This window comes from Giraffa tippelskirchi, chromosome 1 (genome assembly GCF_054371585.1).
Source record: "Giraffa tippelskirchi isolate mGirTip1 chromosome 1, T2T-mGirTip1v1.2.pri, whole genome shotgun sequence".
NCBI classification, from domain to species: domain Eukaryota; kingdom Metazoa; phylum Chordata; class Mammalia; order Artiodactyla; family Giraffidae; genus Giraffa; species Giraffa tippelskirchi.
The window spans coordinates 143,295,254-143,308,257 of NC_137275.1; the positions used below are offsets into that span (position 1 = coordinate 143,295,254).

Below are 13,004 nucleotides of genomic sequence, written 5' to 3' on the forward strand. Positions count from 1 at the left end.
TACCTCAATATGAGGCTATTAACTTCTATCATATGCAACAAATAAAAAAGGCTATAACTATGTATGGCCCACATTCACCTTTTACTAAAGTACTTCTAAATTCTATTACACCCATTCTGGGAAATTTTGTTCCCCATGATTGGCGTACTTTAATAAAAGCTCTCCTTAAACCAGGAGAATATCTTCAATGGACAATGTGGTTTCATGACATAGCCAGAGATCATGCTAACAGAAATGCTCGAGCTGGCGCTCCCCAAAATCAAATTACTTTTGAGATGTTAACTGGTACAGGACCATTTGATGCTTTAGAAGCTCAAATACAGTGCCCTCCTTTGTTGCATGAACAAGTAAAAACAGTGGCCCTTAAGGCTTGGGAGCGAATTACTCCTCAAGGGGAGCCTACAGGTAGCTACACTAAAATATTGCAAGGACCTAATGATATGTATGCTGATTTTTTAGTTAGATTACAAACTGGTATTTCCCATACTGTAACTGGAGAAGAAGCTAAGAGACAACTAGAGAAACTACTTGCTTATGAAAACGCAAATCAGGAATGCCAAAAAGCCATAGCTCCTATTCGGGAGGCAGGGACTATTATAGATTATTTGAAGGCTTGTTGCAATCTAGGATGAGAAACTCAAAATATGCAAATGCTAGCTGAAACAATGGTTGCTGCCCTTAAAAAGAGAAATGAAAGATGTTTTACATGTGGAGATAAAAGCCATTTAAAAAGTGATTGTTCTAAGAAGGTTAATAATAAACCCCCCAAAATCTGCCCTGCTACCGTAGAGGAATGCATTGGGCCAAAGATTGTAAATCTAAATTTGACACTAAAGGGAAACCTATTCCATAAAACTCCAAGCAGGGGAACCCCCAGGTCACCTCCCACAATAACCAGGGAAAAATTCCATCTTTTCCCTCAAACCCTCAAACAGTCCCCTCTCCAATACCTACCAGACTGTTTGAAGCCCTGCCCCCACAAATTCTCAGTCTTTTACTTGGCTGCTCTAGTTTGACTTCTAAAGGAATTACTGTTTACCCTGGAGTAATTAATTCAGATTAGAGAGGAGAAATTCAAATTGTGATGTCATCCCAGATTTTATGGCAATTCAAAAAGGGGGACAAAATGGCTCAATTATTTCTTTTAGCTTACATTTCTATTAACTCCTCTAAAGATGTACAAATGGGCAGATTCGGCAGTACGGATCAAAAACAATCCTTGTGGACTTCATTAATATCTGAATTTGCCCGACCAAATATAAATATCAAAATTAATGGTAAAAATTTTTCTGATCTCCTCGACACTGGATCTAATATTACTATCATTTCCAAACATTTATGACCAAATCTTGGCCTATACAAAAAATTTCTTGCCAAATTGCAGAAAGTTCTCAAACTAAAGTACAAGAGGTTTATCAAAGTACTCAAATATATCCATGTGAGGGATCAGAAGGCCAAACTGCAACATTAAAACTTTACGTGATAGATGCCCCCCTTAATTTAATAAGGAGAAACTTACTTATGCAATGGCAGACTCAAATCTACATTCCACATTTTTCCTAGGGACCACTGCTCATTTAATACACAATGAATTTATTAAAATAACTTGAAAAAATGACGAACCTGTTTGGACAGAGCAGTGGCCCCTCACGAAAAAGAAATCAGAGGGGGCTAAAAAACTTATAGATACACAACTGGAATTAAAACATATTAAAAAATCTTGTTCCACGTGTCAATACTAGGTAGTTAAAGCCCTTAGGTGATACAAATCAAATTAGACCTTTAGGCATTGCTAATTACCAATTAAATTACCTATTTAATACTTTAAAAGGAGATCCTGATTTAAATAGCCCCCATTTGCTTTCTCAAAAGGCACGAGAAGAACTCTATTTAGTACAAAATAAATTACAACAACAATTTCTTACATTGTTGTAGCCATGCGTTCTGGGAAACAAACTCACTCAGAAGGACAATACAGATAGTAGAGTACAGTTTATTACATCGGTGGGCCCAAGGCAGAGTCTTCTCTTAGCCAAGGACCCCGACCAGCATTTGTGAAAATCTTTGATACCCTGTGTGTACATGTCCGAACTCACCACTCCAAATTCCTTGAGACTTACATAAACTAGGAAGGGTAAATGCAATCACAGTAATCCCATCATTCCTGTGTTGTGTGTTCAAACAGTTAAACAATTGGCCAATAATCAATAAGCCCGAGGTTACACTCCGAGAAGTACAGAAAAGTTTATGGCCTGTCTGGAGACAGGGGTGATTAGTGTATGTTCTCTAAAAATTAAAAAAGGGGGAATACACAGGAAAAGTACTGTCTCCCCTATCTAAAGCAGATTTTACTAGAATACAGCTTTATTTGTTTTAAATTTTTTAAATTTACCACAGGGAGATAACTAGAGCAGAAAAACATTTTGAGGAATTGAAGGACACTTCTCTTCCTCTGCCCATTTGGTACCAAGACGGGTTAACAAAACAATGGAAATCTGGGAAACTAATCTTACAGGGAAAGGGGTATTCTTGTATCTCCCCAGAAGGATCCAATGCCAATATAGGCCATGGCAGCTCTAAAGATCTCCAGGAAGCACCACGCTCGGTGACATCAACCCCACTTGGGGACAAATAAAAACCCTTACTAATCGAGCTGAAAATTTGGTCTCTCAACAGCGAATGCCGCAGAATCCAGAAAACATTTTCCTAGCCATCCTTAGCTTGGTCACTTGTGCCACCCCCTCTCTCCCCTCTGTCCCCTTCGTGCGGCTCAGCCTCTTTTCTTCCTTCTTTCACTTTCTTATTGGTCAAAGCTCTACGCCCAAGTTCTGGTCCATTAAAGGACCACAACACAAAGTATGTACAAAATAAATATACATTGGCCCTCAGTGATGGTCATAAAGGCATCCTACAAGAGAAATCATGGATTTTTATGCAAGGTCTGTGTAACATTCATTTGCCTGCACAGGGATATGACTTAGTCTTTACTTTGATATATTCTGGATAGTTTGCGATTGCCAAATAAAGCAATAAATTAAGGTTGATAAAAATATGCAATATCTTGCTCTTTACGGTTAAGGTTTAAAAAAAATTCACAGAAACTTAGCTTATACAAAACAAAAATTTTATTTTTCAAATCATAAACTCTTAGAAATAAATACCCTTTCAAAAATCTAACAACATGAAAAAAGAACAAGAAAGAAATTTTCCCAATGAAAGAACCCTGTAATAATTCAGTTCAAATTGATTAGCCTTTTTTTTTTAACATTTAGCAATTCACTGAAAATTTACAAAAACATTAGAAATTCTCCCAGACTGTATATCTTCCCCTAATACATATAAAATCAAAAAGCAAGGAGCTAAAAAGAAAAAGAGTTTTAGAGGTAACTAAACATTTAAACAACACAGGAGAACTAAAAGGGAGACTGGAAAGTGGGAAATTCCTCTCAAAAAGAAAGAATGGAGGGCCATCCTATTTAAGTAGGCCACACTCAAGGAGGAAGGACATTCACTCTGCAAACTCTTGAAGACTCAGCTTCAGCATCTACTAGCGCAGAACAGGTAGCCCTGTGCCTGTTTTCATCATGACCTACCGGTGCTTCCTCCAGGTGGTTCTCCTGCTGTATTTCTCCACCACAGCTCTTTCCAGGAGCTACAGCTTGCTTCAATTCCAACAAAGGAGGAGTGATACGGTGTGTCAGAAACTCCTGCGGCAGTTACCTGTAACTCCTCAACATTGCCTCGACATCAGGATGGACGTCCAGGTCCCTGAGGAGATGAAGCAAGCAAGCACAGCAGTTCCGGAAGGAAGATGCCGTATTGGCCATCTATGAGATGCTCCAGCAGATTTTCGGTATCCTCACCAGAGACTTCTCCAGCACTGGCTGGTCTGAGACCATCATTGAGGACCTCCTTGTGGAACTCCAAGGGCAGATGGATCATCTGGAGCCAATCCAGAAGGAAATAATGCAGAAGAAAAACTTCACTATGGGAGACACGACCGTTTTTCACCTGAAGAAATATTACTTGAACCTCGTGCAGTACCTGATATCCAAGGAGAACAACATATGTGCCTGGACAGTCGTGCGAGGGCAAATTCTCAGGAACTTTTTTTTCCTGAAGAGGCTAACAGGTTACCTCCGTGACTGAATATCTCCCACCTGTGGTTCTGGGAATGGACAATGTCACTTTGACATGAGGCTCTTCAGCCAGCAGAGGCTCTTGAAGTAACCGACAAGGCAATGCCCGGAATTTCAATGGACAGTTAAAGACTGTAAGATATTTTTAAATTGATGTATGCGTTATGTATTCATTTAACCTTTTCTATGGGAAATAAATTATTTATGAAACACAACTCCACGTGGCAGTTTCAGTGTCAACTTGATATATGCAACAACACATATGAAAAATAGCAGAGCACCCAGGAGACATTTACTGGAAAATAAGCCTGCAGAATAGTAGTTTCCGGCCCGTGCCTTTGAGGAATTCAAAACAGAAGGAAGCCATGTTGCATGTCCAAGTTATCCGCATACTCGCCATGTATTCGTCCAGTTGACCGGCTCTTGTCTCCTTAACTTCTTTAAATGGATCAGACAGCTCACGCTGTAGGGCCCCGCTATACGATGTGGGGTTCTTTTGTCTTTGTTTCAACTGGGGGAAAATGTACACCACCTTACATTTGAGAGTCTTATAGAGTAAGCCTTCTTGATGCCAATAAAGTCTGGGCAAATTCCATTTCGGTGATAAAATTCGTACTAAAGTAAATGAAACATTCTGACCTTCTAGATGTCCTTAGTTACTTGTGCACGCCAATCCTCATATCCAACAATGTAGTCCTCGGAAAGAACTTTCAGGAACATGAATTAAACATTACTTAAGGCCATCACGGGGTCATTAAAAACGGTCGGATATGGTAATCCCTTCATTAAAAATAAGGGAAGAGTAATTTTGAAAATATCAACCAGTTTACATTTATTAAAGAGAGAAAAATAAAACTACATTACATTCTTGTATTAGTACACAGAACATATCATTTAAATAAAGCTTCATAAAGTGCTATTGTTAAATATAAAACATATTTCAGTATTCTACACTTAATATTAAAAGGCATTATATAAATTGATTATGAAGTTGAAAACGTGAACTATTTACTAAAAAATAAGTATATTAGTTAAATATAAATCTAAATTAAAAAATAAAGGGCTGTGTTTTTTAAAAATATTCCTACTTTTCAGCTAGTCAATACTTACTCCCCCACTTCATGGCAGAATACTTAAAAGATACCCTGAAAAATCCGGAGGATTCCAGGGGCGCACAGGTCTCTGGTCCCCTTTTACACCCCAGGAAGTGCCGCAAACCGTCCCTGATGGTTATTTGTCTCCTGACCACCCGAGTTCTCTGTCTGCAACGCACGCACTCCCAGGGTCCCATTGCCTTGCTGTCTCTCACGGTGTCCAAAGTGGCTCTAAGCCTACAGTCGCATTGATTCCACCTGACTCCTCTTTGTGCTCAGGGCCCTCCCATCCTCCCACGTCTCAGAGTCTCACCCCCATCGCCAAGTTTAACTTTGTCCACACCGCGGTTCCACCGTCCGAAGCCCATTGTCTCATCGCCTATGCCCGCTTTCACTCTCTCCGTAAAGCCATTCCATCAACTCGAAGCCAAAGCTCACATCGCTGCCGCCGTGTTTCACTTTGTGCAAAACGTCCCAGCACGGTACCGCAGCGAACAATCTCTTAGCCACCGCGCTCCTCGTGCGCAAAGCCCACACGCCCCCGCCATCGCCACAGAGCCAACAGTGGCATCGCTGCCGCCGTATTTCACTTTGTGCACAACGCCCTCCCGCCCTTCCACAGCCAGTAGTCGCCTAGCCCCGCGGGCTTCCACCGTGTTCGCAATGCCCGCCGCTCCGCACCTCCCATCACGGTGGTACAGCCAGCAGTCTCATCGCAGGCATTTTGCTTCACTTTGTCAGCAACGCCCCCACAGCGTCCGGTAACCGACCGTTTCCTGCCCACTTGCTAGTTTCACTTTGGGCACAGCGCTGTCCACCGTCGCCATCGCCGATAGTCCCCATCACGGCTGCCCGGTCCCGTTCTCTGAGCTGTGGTTCCCTCACGCCGGAAAGGAGCCCCAATCCGTAAAATAAGCCTCATCTCGCTCAGAACCCCCGCCTTCGGGGTTCTTTTCCTCAAACATGGCCTGGTTCAGGCTGACATTTCGAAAGAAAACCCACTACTCAGGCGGTCTCCCCGAAAATGCAATATTCTGGCTGCCTACTCAGGACAGCGGAAACCACGCCTTTTCCATAAAAGGGCTAATGATATGCGCACCCTTGAATCAAGACTCGTATAAAAAGCCCTGTGGAGACTTTGCGTCCTGTCTCTCCAGCAGCCCCAGGCGAGTCAACCGCCAACGCTCCCGAGACTGCTATTCGAAAGCAGAAACGATCGCACCACAGCGTGCGCGCTCTCGCTCTCGCGGTCGTCGGGAGAAACAGGCGGTCCGCTGTTCCATCTCAGCGCGGGCTCTTTGCTCATCGTTTCGCGGTGCTCGCGCGCCGCCTAGCGGCCATCTGCTGAATCGCTGACATTCTCTATGGCCCACATCCACTTGCTTTTTGATTAGGCGTGAACAACACGGGAGAACTGAAAGGGAGACTGGAAAGTGGGAAATTCCTCTCAAATAGAAAGAATGGAGGGCCATCCTATTCAGTAGGCCACACTCAAGGAGGAAGGACATTCACTCTGCAAACTCTGAAGACTCAGCTTCAGCATCTACTAGCAGAACAGCTGGTCCTGTGGCTGATTTCATCATGACCTTCCGGTGCCTCCTCCAGATGGTTCTCCTGCTGTGTTTCTCCGCCACAGCTCTTTCCAGGAGCCACAGCTTGCTTCGATTCCAACAAAGGAGGAGTGATACGGTGTGTCAGAAACTCCTGCGGCAGTTACCTGCAAATCCTCACCGTTGCCTCGACGACAGGACGGACTTCCAGGTCCCTGAGGAGATGAAGCAAGCACAGCAGTTCCGGAAGGAAGATGCCGTATTGGTCATCTATGAGATGCTCCAGCAGATCTTCGGTATCCTCAGCAGAGACTTCTCCAGCACTGGCTGGCCTGAGACCATCATTGAGGACCTCCTTGTGGAACTCCAGGGGCAGATGGATCATCTGGAGCCGATCCAGAAGGAAATAATGCAGAAGAAAAACTTCACTATGGGAGACACGGCCGTTTTTCACCTGAAGAAATATTACTTGAACCTCGTGCAGTACCTGAAATCCAAGGAGTACAACAGCTGTGCCTGGACAGTCGTGCGAGTGCAAATGCTCAGGAACTTTTCTTTCCTGAAGAGGCTAACAGGTTACCTCCGTGACTGAATATCTCCCACCTGTGGCTCTGGGAATGGACAATGTCACTTTGACGTGTGGCTCTTCAGCCAGCAGAGTCTCTTGAAGTACCCGACAAGGCAATGCCCTGTCGGTTAAAGACTGTAAGCTATTTTTAAATCGATGTATGCGTTATGTATTCATTTAACCTTTTCTATGGGAAATAAATTATTTATTGTTTCATAAAAGTCCATGTGGCAGTTTCAGTGTCAACTTGATTCATGCGACAACACATATGAAAAATTGCAGGGCACCCGGGAGACATTTACTGCAAAACAAGCCTGCAGAATAGTAGTTTCCGGCCCGTGCCTTTGAGGAATTCAAAACAGAAGGAAGCCATGTTGCATGTCCAAGTTATCCGCATACTCCGCCATGTATCCGTCCAGTTGACCTGCTCTTGTCTCCTTCACTTCTTTAAATGGATCAGACAGCTCACGCTGTAGGGCCCCGCTATACGATGTGGGGTTCTTTTGTCTTTGTTTCAACTGGGGGGAAATGTGCACCACCTTACATTTGAGAGTCTTATAGAGTAAGCCTTCTTGATGCCAACAAAATCTGGGCAAATTCCATTTCGTTGATAAAATTCGTACTAGAGTAAATGAAACATTCGGACCTTCTAGATGTCCTTAGTTGCTTGTGCACGCCATTCCTTATTTCCAACAATGCAGTCCTCGGAAAGAGGTTTCAGGAACGTGAGTTAAACATTACTTAAGGCGGTCACGGGGTCATTAAAAACGGTCGGATATGGTAATCCCTCCATTAAAAATAAGTGAAGAGTAATTTTGAAAATATCAACCAGTTTACACCCATTAAAGAGAGAAAAATAAAACTACATTACATACTTGTTTTAGTACATAGAACATATCGTTTAAATAAAGCTTCATAAAGTGCTATTGTTAAATATAAAACATATTTCAATATTCTACACTTAATATGAAAAGGCATTATATAAATTGATTATCAAGTTGAAAACGTGAACTATTAAATTTAAACTAAGTATATCAATTAAATATAAAACTAATTTAAAAATAAAGGGCTGTGTTTTGTTTAAATATTCCTACTTTTCAGCTAGTCAATACTTACTCCCCCACTTCATGGCCGAATGCTTAAAAGACACCCTGAAAATTCCGGAGGATTCCAGGGGCGCACATTTCCCTGGTCCCCTTTTACCCCCCAGGAAGTGCCGCAAACCGTCCCTGTTGGTTATTTGTCTCCTGACCACCCGAGTTCTCTGTCTGCAACGCACGCACTCCCAGGGTCCCATCGCCTTGGCTGTTTCTCACGGTGTCCAAAGTGGCTCTAAGCCTACAGTCGCACTGACTCCACCTGGCTCCTCTTTGTGCTCAGGGCCCTCCCATCGTCCCATGTCTCACAGGCTCACCCCCATCGCCGGGTTTAACTGTGTCCACACCGCGGTTCCACCGTCCCAAGCCCATTGTCTCATCGCCTATACCCGCTTTCACTCTGTCCGTAACGCCGTTCCATCAACTCGAAGCCAAAGCTCACATCGTTGCCACCGTGTTTCACTTTGTGCACAACGCCTTGCCTTTCCATCTTCTCACAGCGAACAGTCTCGTGGCCACTGTTCCCCTGTGTGCACCACACCCGTCCAGGGTGCGATCGCCCACAGTCTCATCCCACCGCCGGTTTCACTCTGTGCGACCGCCAGTAGAGTTTCCGCTACCGCCGTGTTTCACTTTGTTCGCAAAGCTCTCCCATCGTCTCAAAGCCAAATCGAGTTCCCTTGTGTGTGAAACGCCCTCCCATCGCCCCTAGCCAATAGTCGCATCAATGCCCCCGTGTTTTCCTTTGTGCACAGCGCCCTCCCATCGCCCCACGGCGAAGTCTGAACCACCGCCGCAACCGCAGCGCAACGAACGCCGCCCCCACGGCCCCATATCCTACTGTCTCATCGCGGACGCCAGCTTTCACTTTGGCCGCAACACATTTCCACCTGTTCATTCGCAAGAGCCTCTTCACCGCCGGATTTCAGGTCGTGCACGACGACGCTCTCCCAGCGTCCCATCGCCAATAATCCCATTCCCGCCGTGGTGTTTCACTTCTCTTCAAAGCTGTGCCATACTCCCCTCGCCCAAGGTCTCAGCCCCACCACCGGCTTTAACTTTGACCTCAACTCTGTCCCCTTGTCCCATAGCAGATAGTCTGTCTCCTCGCCACCGCAGGGCCTCCTGTGCGCGCTTCCCCTCCCGTCGTCCCATAACCAATGGTCTCCTCCGCGATCCCCGCCCTCACTTTGTCCTCAACGCTGTCGTCAAGTCACGTCGGCTGGACTCCCATCGCCACCGCTGGCGCTCGCCCTCCCATCGCCCCATAGCGGATAGTGTCAACGCGGCCACTGTGTTCCACTTTGTACCCAACGCGCTCCCGTAGTCCCGCAGCGAAGAGTCTCTGAGCCACCGCGGGATTCCACCGTGTTCGCAACGCCCCTCACCTCCCCACACCCACCCCCACCCCCACCCCCACATCGTGGTAAAGCCGATAGTCTCATCGCGGCCACTGTGTTCCACTAGGATCCAATGTGTGCGGAACACTCTCCCATCGACTCACAGCAAATCGTCTCCTAGCCCCCGCGGGATTCGATCGTGTGAGCCAACGTCCCAGCACGGTCCCGCAGCGAACAATCTCTTAGCCACCGCGCTCCTCGTGCGCAAAGCCCACACGCCCCCGCCATCGCCACAGAGCCAACAGTGGCATCGCTGCCGCCGTGTTTCACTTTGTGCACAACGCCCTCCCGCCGTTCCACAGCCAGTAGTCGCCTAGCCCCGCGGGCTTCCACCGTGTTCGCAATGCCCGCCGCTCCGCACCTCCCATCACGGTGGTACAGCCAGCAGTCTCATCGCAGGTATTTTGCTTCACTTTGTCAGCAACGCCCCCACAGCGTCCGGTAACCGACCGTTTCCTGCCCACTTGCTAGTTTCACTTTGGGCACAGCGCTGTCCGTCGTCGCCATCGCCAATAGTCCCCATCACGGCTGCCCGGTCCCGTTCTCTGAGCTGTGGTTCCCTCGCGCCGGAAAGGAGCCCCAATCTGTAAAATCAGCCTTATCTCGCTCAGAACCCCCGCCTTCGGGGTTCTTTTCCTCAAACATGGCCTGGTTCAGGCTGACATTTCGAAAGAAAGCTCACTACTCAGGCGGTCTCCCCGAAAATGCAATATTCTGGCTGCCTACTCAGGACAGCGGAAACCACGCCTTTTCCATAAAAGGGCTAATGATATGCACACCCTTGAATCAAGGCTCGTATAAAAAGCCCTGTGGAGACTTTGCGTCCTGTCTCTCCAGCAGCCCCAGGCGAGTCAACCGCCAACGCTCCCGAGACTGCGATTCGAAAGCAGAAGCGATCGCACCACAGCGTGCGCGCTCTCGCTCTCGCGGTCGTCGGGAGAAGCAGGCCTTCTGCGGTTCCATCTCAGCGCTGGCTCTTTGCTCATCGTTTCGCGGTGCTCGCGCGCCCCCTGTCGGCCATCTGCTGAATCGCTGACATTCTCTATGGCCCGCATCCACTTGCTTTTTGATTAGGCGTCAACAACACGGGAGAACTGAAAGGGAGACTGGAAAGTGGGAAATTCCTCTCAAATAGAAAGAATGGAGGGCCATCCTATTTAAGTAGGCCACACTCAAGGAGGAAGGACATTCACTCTGCAAACTCTGAAGACTCAGCTTCAGCATCTACTAGCAGAACAGCTGGTCCTGTGGCTGATTTCATCATGACCTTCCGGTGCCTCCTCCAGATGGTTCTCCTGCTGTGTTTCTCCGCCACAGCTCTTTCCAGGAGCCACAGCTTGCTTCGATTCCAACAAAGGAGGAGTGATACGGTGTGTCAGAAACTCCTGCGGCAGTTACCTGCAAATCCTCACCGTTGCCTCGACGACAGGACGGACTTCCAGGTCCCTGAGGAGATGAAGCAAGCACAGCAGTTCCGGAAGGAAGATGCCGTATTGGTCATCTATGAGATGCTCCAGCAGATCTTCGGTATCCTCAGCAGAGACTTCTCCAGCACTGGCTGGCCTGAGACCATCATTGAGGACCTCCTTGTGGAACTCCAGGGGCAGATGGATCATCTGGAGCCGATCCAGAAGGAAATAATGCAGAAGAAAAACTTCACTATGGGAGACACGGCCGTTTTTCACCTGAAGAAATATTACTTGAACCTCGTGCAGTACCTGAAATCCAAGGAGTACAACAGCTGTGCCTGGACAGTCGTGCGAGTGCAAATGCTCAGGAACTTTTCTTTCCTGAAGAGGCTAACAGGTTACCTCCGTGACTGAATATCTCCCACCTGTGGCTCTGGGAATGGACAATGTCACTTTGACGTGTGGCTCTTCAGCCAGCAGAGTCTCTTGAAGTACCCGACAAGGCAATGCCCTGTCGGTTAAAGACTGTAAGCTATTTTTAAATCGATGTATGCGTTATGTATTCATTTAACCTTTTCTATGGGAAATAAATTATTTATTGTTTCATAAAAGTCCATGTGGCAGTTTCAGTGTCAACTTGATTCATGCGACAACACATATGAAAAATTGCAGGGCACCCGGGAGACATTTACTGCAAAACAAGCCTGCAGAATAGTAGTTTCCGGCCCGTGCCTTTGAGGAATTCAAAACAGAAGGAAGCCATGTTGCATGTCCAAGTTATCCGCATACTCCGCCATGTATCCGTCCAGTTGACCTGCTCTTGTCTCCTTCACTTCTTTAAATGGATCAGACAGCTCACGCTGTAGGGCCCCGCTATACGATGTGGGGTTCTTTTGTCTTTGTTTCAACTGGGGGGAAATGTGCACCACCTTACATTTGAGAGTCTTATAGAGTAAGCCTTCTTGATGCCAACAAAATCTGGGCAAATTCCATTTCGTTGATAAAATTCGTACTAGAGTAAATGAAACATTCGGACCTTCTAGATGTCCTTAGTTGCTTGTGCACGCCATTCCTTATTTCCAACAATGCAGTCCTCGGAAAGAGGTTTCAGGAACGTGAGTTAAACATTACTTAAGGCGGTCACGGGGTCATTAAAAACGGTCGGATATGGTAATCCCTCCATTAAAAATAAGTGAAGAGTAATTTTGAAAATATCAACCAGTTTACACCCATTAAAGAGAGAAAAATAAAACTACATTACATACTTGTTTTAGTACATAGAACATATCGTTTAAATAAAGCTTCATAAAGTGCTATTGTTAAATATAAAACATATTTCAATATTCTACACTTAATATGAAAAGGCATTATATAAATTGATTATCAAGTTGAAAACGTGAACTATTAAATTTAAACTAAGTATATCAATTAAATATAAAACTAATTTAAAAATAAAGGGCTGTGTTTTGTTTAAATATTCCTACTTTTCAGCTAGTCAATACTTACTCCCCCACTTCATGGCCGAATGCTTAAAAGACACCCTGAAAATTCCGGAGGATTCCAGGGGCGCACATTTCCCTGGTCCCCTTTTACCCCCCAGGAAGTGCCGCAAACCGTCCCTGTTGGTTATTTGTCTCCTGACCACCCGAGTTCTCTGTCTGCAACGCACGCACTCCCAGGGTCCCATCGCCTTGGCTGTTTCTCACGGTGTCCAAAGTGGCTCTAAGCCTACAGTCGCACTGACTCC

General features: G+C 45.9%; 2 protein-coding genes and 1 pseudogene across 2 annotated transcripts; all 3 read left to right on the plus strand.

The window, feature by feature from the left end:
- Positions 1 to 3,584: 3,584 nt before the first annotated feature.
- Positions 3,585 to 4,149, plus strand: LOC145538167 (interferon beta-2-like; annotated as a pseudogene).
- A 2,665-nt stretch (positions 4,150 to 6,814) lies between these two features.
- LOC145538173 (interferon beta-2-like) lies at positions 6,815 to 7,383 on the plus strand. Its single transcript, XM_081569783.1, has one exon. The coding sequence runs from the start codon at positions 6,815 to 6,817 to the stop codon at positions 7,373 to 7,375; it is 561 nt and encodes a 186-aa protein (XP_081425909.1). The 3' UTR covers positions 7,376 to 7,383.
- Positions 7,384 to 10,477: 3,094 nt separating this feature from the next.
- Positions 10,478 to 12,860, plus strand: LOC145538176 (interferon beta-2-like). Its single transcript, XM_081569797.1, has one exon. It carries the CDS (start codon positions 11,111 to 11,113, stop codon positions 11,669 to 11,671), a length of 561 nt encoding a protein of 186 aa, XP_081425923.1. The 5' UTR covers positions 10,478 to 11,110; the 3' UTR covers positions 11,672 to 12,860.
- Positions 12,861 to 13,004: the final 144 nt, after the last annotated feature.

What these genes read in the sequence shown, in the direction of transcription:
- LOC145538176 (XM_081569797.1), top strand. Translation starts at nt 11,111, where the DNA reads ATGACCTTCCGGTGCCTCCTCCAGATGGTTCTCCTGCTGTGTTTCTCC.
- LOC145538173 (XM_081569783.1), top strand. Translation starts at nt 6,815, where the DNA reads ATGACCTTCCGGTGCCTCCTCCAGATGGTTCTCCTGCTGTGTTTCTCC.